The 7,616-nt window shown below is 41.4% G+C and overlaps 1 protein-coding gene across 1 annotated transcript; it reads right to left on the reverse strand.

Annotated features, from left to right (window-relative positions):
• Positions 1 to 881: 881 nt before the first annotated feature.
• On the reverse strand, positions 882 to 6,284 carry LOC307147753 (leucine-rich repeat transmembrane protein FLRT2). The gene is made up of 2 exons (XM_079852698.1): positions 5,990 to 6,284; positions 882 to 3,497 (listed from the first exon to the last, which is right to left on the reverse strand). The coding sequence occupies exon 2, from the start codon at positions 3,074 to 3,076 to the stop codon at positions 1,088 to 1,090; it is 1,989 nt and encodes a 662-aa protein (XP_079708824.1). The 5' UTR covers positions 3,077 to 3,497; positions 5,990 to 6,284; the 3' UTR covers positions 882 to 1,087.
• Positions 6,285 to 7,616: the final 1,332 nt, after the last annotated feature.

Below are 7,616 nucleotides of genomic sequence, written 5' to 3' on the forward strand. Positions count from 1 at the left end.
TGACACCTGCTCAGAGCTCTGAGAAGATCTCATTTCAAAGCCATTATAATGCTGCAATCTTCACTTGCTGCTGGAGAGTGTAGTGGGGGTGCGAAAGCTGGGAAACAAATTACAAAGTAACATGCCTAAAGCCTGGAACGCACCAAGCCGACGGTCGACCGTCGGGCAGTTTTTATGCAGTACTTTTTAAGAGAGATTGATTAGTACAGTAATCTAATTACACTGTTCAATATGTAATTAATTACTTTTTAGAGTAACTTGCCCAACACTGCCTGTAACATGTTGACTTGACTTTGTATTTGTAAAGACCTTTCTTACCAAAATGTATGCTGTACACAAGCAAATGTAGCCTTTGTATCGCCTTAACATTAGGCTATTCTTATGCAAACATTGAATTACAGCACTAACTACTGTCTAAATATTCTATTGTTTAGATATTTTGCTCCTTGTAGCAGATCTGCTGCAGTGTGAGAGAGCTGTTACAATGTTTTATATCCCTGCACAGGAAGACTGCTGAGGAAATCAACCCTGATGCTGAATTTCCTAATATCATTCTAGTCCTGTATCAACCAAGGTTTGTTTTCAGCTGTTTGGCAGGAACTGTCAGTGTTCGGTCCTTGTGAACTGAGCTGTTACGTAAATATGTGAGATGCTGGATCAAAGAGTATAGCTTGAAATCTCAAACTAATAGTGGTGATGAAAACAGATGCCACCGTGTGGTGATAGTGAGAACTGCCTTCTCATCCTCACTCCTTTAAACCTTTAAACAAACACACTGTCCTTCCATTCCTTCATTTCCAACTAATAACTTATAAGTAAATTATAAAAAAAATGGGCACTTGACATTCATTTGTGCTTAAAGATTGCAGATTGCTAAGATCCACTTACAATTATTTTTATGAGCTTAAATTGTAGAAACAGAACATAGAAAGTAAATATTCATAAATCATTTTAGTTTTACTAAGCGATAAAAAAAGAAGGCGATATTGTTCAGAATATAAATTACATATTTTACAGCCTGTCTTTTGAAATACAGTGCGTTTAAGAGTCAGATCTAAATACAAAGGACGTTATCTGTTTAAAATCCTCATTTATGGCATGTATCAGATTCTGGAACACTGTTTTTGCAGTACGCTGTGCTATTGTTTCTCCTTTGAGAGTCTGTGTATCCAACACCCCCATTAGGGGTGTAAATCGGTTGAATGCGAAAGTCCCCCTTGAGCAGCTGTTCATTATTCAAAGAAACTATCTGAAAGCTAGTCTCAGTCATTTCCAGAATAGAGTTATCCTTTTTAGTCCCTGCTTCGCAGTAGTCGTCTTTTCTTCTCCCTCGACTGTATTTCCATTTTGACGAATCTGACCTTTCCTTCTTGTGCATGTGCCAGCAGAATATGCTCAACAGGACCACCAGAACCACAAGCACTGCCCCGCCAATCAGGCCAGCCAGTAGGAAAGGCGAGCTGGGGTCCTGCTGGGTCGCCTGCTCGGGGCCAGTGGTGTTATCACCAGAGTCAAAGGAAGTGGACTTTGTCATCACCTCCGAGCAAATCGTATCATCTCCTGGGTGGTAACTGTTGAACGCGTCCAGTGGATCTATGCAAATACGATAGGTGGACTTGGGCTCCAGGTTTGCCAGTGCGATTCCTCCACGTTCGCCCTCCACAAGTGACTCCTGCATGGGGCCTGTTATCAAACTGTGACCCAGCTTGACCCAGGTCACCTTATAGGCTGTGACGGCGAATGTCGATACCCAGCTTACCTGAATGCATGAACTGTTTAGCACCGCAAAGGAAACGCGCAGCAACTCCTGCCTCGGGCCGACCGGGTCGTTCGTCCTCTGTTCCCTGTCTTCGCCTGCATTTGGTGGGAGAAGTGTGAGAGGCGAAGGGGTGGGTGTAGGCCGAGAGCGTGCGGGTGTGAAGGCCGTTTGAGTGGCTGACTCAGCGGTGGAGGCAGAGAGCAGTGTGGGCTGTGGGACTGTGGCGGTGCTGTTAGGACACTGGATGAGCTCCAGGGTTAGCTCTCTGATTACCATGCCACGTACCCTCTCTGGTTTCTGGCACATGAAGCCACGGACATTGAGGGTAGCTGGCAGGGACTTTAACCACAGTATGACCCATTTAATGTTGCAGTCACAGAGCCAAAGGTTGTTTCGAACAGTGAGCTGTCTCAGGCCGTGGAGGCCGTCAAAGACCCCCTGTGTGAGAGACTGCAGCTGGTTGTTTGAAATATCCAGTCTCTCCAAGCGATGAAGGCCACGAAAGGCTGTCAAAGGAATCTCATTCATCTGATTATCCTGCAAGTTGAGCTTGACTAGAAACTCGGCAGGCAGATAAGGAGGAGGAACTGTGAGGGAGTTGCGCGCCATCGACAGCGTTTTGAGATTTACGAGGGTCTGGAGAGCCTCGGGGGCGATGCCCTCATCCGTGAGTAGGTTCCCATCCAGGAGGAGGCGTTCGAGGCCCGTCACATTCTCAAACGCATCCTCGGCTATAATTGCAATGCGGTTCTCGTCCAACCGCAGCTCTCTCAGCTCCTCGGGGAGCCCGATGGGGACGCTGCTCAGGTGGTTCTTGGTGAGGAAAAGGGTCTTGAGACTGATGGCCTCCCTGAAGGCCCCCTCCTCCACACCCACGGTGGAGATGGAGTTGTCATCCAGATAGAGCTCCTCCAGGCGTAGCAGCTGTGCGAGGGCGGCCCGGGACACTGTCTGAATGTTATTCTCCTGCAGGTGGAGCACCCGCACATTTTTGGGAAGATTGACAGGGAATTCGTCAAGCTGGTTGCCATAGAGATACACCGTCTCCACAGAGGCAACGTTGTGCATTTCCAAGGGAAATCCAGCATTGTTGATTTGATTGTTGTGGAGGTAGAGGGTCTTATAACCCTCTCCTAGCCCCAGAGGCACTGACATTAGACTCCTCTCGTTGCAGTAAACAAAGGTCCTGTCACACCGGCACTCCTCTGGACAGGTTGTGGCCCAAGAGAAATGCATGTGAAGACCCAGAAGTATCGGTATCCACGGGCTGATCAAAGTTGGCAGGTCTTTATTCCACATTCGGATCTGTACCTCCATTTTGTAAGACCTTGCAAACTTTTTGACAACAACAGTGCACGTAATTAAAAAGGGTGAAAAATAATAAATAATAAAATCCACCACACTGGAGTTCTTAGAAGCTTGCCTCGGTGGAGAGTATGCGATGTTGAAGTCGCTGGGTAATCCTCCTGTAATTGCCTGTCCTAAGCTCCCCAACACAAGAGCAATAGTCTCATTAACTCGTGCGACTCCCTCTCATCCCTCCGTCCATGCTCGAGCTGGAAATGATAGCAGAGCTCATCACATTGTCACTCTGAGTTTCGGGAGGGACGATTTCAAAGTGTGTGGGCCAGAGCAGCGAGTATGGAGGGCTCATCGGAGATGACCTCCTCTCTCGTCGCAGCTGGACGATTCCCGTAAGGCACGACCTTCCTCACAGGGAGCATTTTGAGCCACTTACCTATTTTAACAGAAAATAAAAATAAATGAGATGTTATTTTAATGTCAAAACTCTTAGTATCTGCATGTTTTACTTTCTGAAAGGAAAACATGTGTGTCACAAAAATGAGGTTTTAATAGCATTCAAGTCAAATAACACATTATTTCAGTTACTCTTTTGCATTAACTTAAACAAGCAATAATCCACTTAGATTTGTGGGTTACAGTGATTTTTATTTTTTATTTACCATACCCAATCTCCTTACTTGTGGCAAAATCACTGTTACACACATATTCGAGTGGGATTATTGCAACATCACTATGATTAAATACACTGTTTCAATCTTTATAGTTCAATAAAGAGTTAAATGTATTATTATAATAATTCTCAGAGGAAACAATTTTTCCTCTTAAGTACCTAATATAATTCAGTACCTTGACTGTGGAATGTTTACGTTTGCCAAGCAACATGGCAACTTGCACCATTAATAATAATATTGAATGTGTAAATGTGGCTCATCCAATCAGAATTTAGAGTTTGAAATGTTTACATAGTAAATATTAAGAAAAAGAGATATGAAAAAAGAAAGAAATAACAGCTAACAATAAAACAGGACACTGCTCCACACTTGGTCTTCATGAGGAGAGAGTATTGTGACTGGCGACATCAGCATCTCTGCGCTCTCAGACTTGAAAAGGTCACTGAGGTGTTTAATATGTCAAATGCCTCGATGATGGACAGGTCTGTTCTCCAATGCTCTGGCACAGAGTTCTCCTCTCAGTAATAATGATTCTGAACCTGGGGACAGTGAGAACTGCTCTATTAAATCGGTGTGGAGTGCATGAGCTTGAACAGGAAAGAAAAACAGCCTTGCTCATTATACTGAATTTCAGAAATCCGTTTGGTTGTAGCCATATTGAATATCATCTTTGCATTTTTACCTGTCAGTCTTCATTGAGGCCTCACATGTCCTCACCTACCCATCTATTATCTGTCTGCAGTTTGTGTACTGTATTGTGTAGTCTATATCGTTCTGTAATGCTTTTGCAATATATTGTATATATTATTCTATTTTCTTACACATATTTTGCACATGCGATTTTTCTCTTTCTCTCTCTCTCTCACACACACACACACACACATTTGGTTTTCATGTTTTATGGGGACTTTCCATATATATAATGATTTTTATACTTTACAAACTGTATATTATATACCCTAACCCTAGACCTACCCATCACATAAAAAATTCTAAATTTTTAGATGTTCAAAAAACATCTTAGTATGATTTATACATTGTTTTCCTTAAGGGGACCAAAAACTGTCCCCACAAAGACAAGGATTTCAGATATTGCCATCTTTGTAATGTAGGGTTTACCAGGACCACAGGAGTCTCTTGTACAATACAGTTTCAAATAGCCTTGCTGTATGTACGTAAAACTTCTATTCTATTCTATTCTATTCTATTCTATTCTATTCTATTCTATTCTATTCTATTCTATTCTAACATGTTGTATCTTCTCTTGTGAGGAAGTAGTGTATTATATCCTAGTCTTGTAAAATCTTAGCACAGAAAAATTATCTTGCAGGCTTTTTTTCATTTATTATTATGTAGAGTTAGGATTTAACCGACCAAGGTCTAATTTAATAGTGAAGGCCATTTCTTCACTCCAGCCATTACTTACTAGTTGGCTATTTTGATCTAGGAGATAAACTATCATTATACCATGGTGCTCAGGTTTTGTTCATTATATTACTCTAAGAAAAAAAGTCTCAAGTGCAGAGAGGATACAACAGATTTAAGCAGCGGTATGGTTATGCACCCATGGAAAAATCACACATGGAAGTGCTTTACATCTCACTGTTATAAACACGCTTCTGAAATGTTCTGATTTACCCCTTTCTCTTCCTATATGTGGGGGAATTTGTGTTTGACAGAACATTTGCCACTCAATAAAAAATTAGTGTACTATACTATATAATTATTATTGTAATTTACTATTAACTGGTTCAATTTAAGCTATCCAATGGAAGTATATCAGATTGATGAGACAGTACACATATTCATGAATATGTGTACTGTTTATGCATATTTATTAGTCATGAGGCCATTTGTTTAACTTTAATTAATCGTGGCTTTATTGCTCAACCTTTATTATTATAGTACTCAGTATATTTTAACTTACATTGCAGATTTTAGCAGTCGATATAGGCTAATATATTAGCATTAAAAAGTAAATGGCAGAGGCTATACAGTCGTGAACTGTTAAATATAAAGGCACCGAATGCCATTCCGTAATGCCTAAAACATTCAGTAGATTTCTGGCAACCACACGTTCCATTTTTTTGTATTGTTATTTTTTAACCAACTTTAAAGAGTATTTTTACCGTGCATAAGGAATGGCAGTTATAACCGCAGTTATACAAGAAGTTTCACGCAAGAGCGCAATTGATTTGATTTGTATGGAAACACGAACGTGTCTTTAATGTCTAAACGTGTTTTTAGTCCTTACCTTTTCTGAAGAGGCTTCGACCCATCCGGACATCATTTTTAAAGCCTTCTAGTCTCTTCTCCAGTATGAGTTCTCAGAATAAACATCTCCCAGTTAGACTAAAAAATAATTCCAGACACCTAAAAGAGTCAGCCCGACGATCCTTTAGTCCGAGTGGTTTAAAAAGATACATTTTGTCGAGCGGCTGGTCCTGGGGAGGATTTGAAGTGTCTGCGCAACATGATGCGTCCGAAAGCCGCTGCTTCAATCCCGCGATGATGCGCTCCCGAGTGCCGCGCTTCCCTTACCAAATGCCCTGGGCGCGCTGGACTCTCTCTCTCTCTCTCTCTCTCTCTCTCTCTCTCTCTCTCTCTCTCTCTCTCTCTCTCTCTCTCTCTCTCTCTCTCTCTCTCTCTCTCTCTCTCTCTCTCTCTCTCTCTCTCTCTCTCTCTCACTCTCTCACTCACACTCCTCTCACTGGTGTATATCACAACCAAAGATGTTATACTTCTTGATTGAAGTCTAATTCATCTACCATAATTGGTTACATCTGATTGTTTATTCCAAGTACACTGATAGCCGTTTCCCTTTTGAACCTACGGGAGGAATTGCAGTAATGAATTCATTTGATTAGCGTTCTCTCTCTCTCTCTCTCTCTCTCTCTCTCTCTCTCTCTCTCTCTCTCTCTCTCTCTCTCTCTCTCTCTCTCTCATTCTCTCTCTTTTTTTTTTGCTTTCTGTTGTGCTTCCAATTCATTTATGGTTTGCTCTGTATTGCAATTATGAATTTATTTCGTTTTTGTATTGAATTTGTCATAGGCTATTTAATAGCCTACTTTTTTTTGTAGTAGTATTTCCTAATATATTTACGCAATTAATCGACAAATATGCAATATCATGGTTGAAGTTACAATTACAGAATTACAGTTTAAATCTACTCCCAGTTTGTCATAGTTTTCTGTTTACAGAGCGTTTTTGCAGCGTTGAGTATTGCAACCAATCACTGACCTGTTCGTTGAGCAATGCAAGTGCAACTAGCTGCGAATTAAATTAGTCTGCAAGCCTAAATATTAGTTTCATTATCAATAACGTCCACTTAAGATTTGATCATTCAGTTAGTTTGTTATAAAATAATAATTATTGTGTCATAATTGTGCAGCCCTATTTTCGAGTTTTTGAAAGGCAGGGTATTGTTGTTTTCTATCTCTCCTTGCTTGTTTATGGTAGCCTATTATACAGGCCCTTGATTATTTGGAGCTGGGTATCTCCAACAGAATCTTACAGAATTGTTCAAAAATTGGTTGCTAATTTTGAATGAATTCATATGATTCCATTTGTGCGTTTTTGTCAAGTGAAGCCCACTGCAGAGCCAAATGGCATGCAGCTCTCCCTCTCTGGACGCCATGATTGGAGCTTGACCCAGTCTAACTCCATCTCTGTGGACCTAATGGGTGGAGCTTAAGCTGATTAGGTTTAGGGATAGGGAAAGGTTAAAATTAGGTTATGGCAAGCTCCACCCATTACATCCAGTGAGGGGAAGCTGGACATCAAGCTCCACCCATTGGCTCTGCAGTGAGCACCCTCTCCATTTTGTTCAATGTTCTTACACCCCACTTACAACTAGGTTTAGGGAGCTTCATGCTTACTTT

The sequence above is a fragment of the Squalius cephalus genome, assembly GCF_949319135.1.
Source record: "Squalius cephalus genome assembly, chromosome: 20".
NCBI lineage: Eukaryota > Metazoa > Chordata > Actinopteri > Cypriniformes > Leuciscidae > Squalius > Squalius cephalus.

Coding starts and splice junctions, on each gene's coding strand:
- LOC307147753 (XM_079852698.1), bottom strand. CDS start 3,076: ATGGAGGTACAGATCCGAATGTGGAATAAAGACCTGCCAACTTTGATC.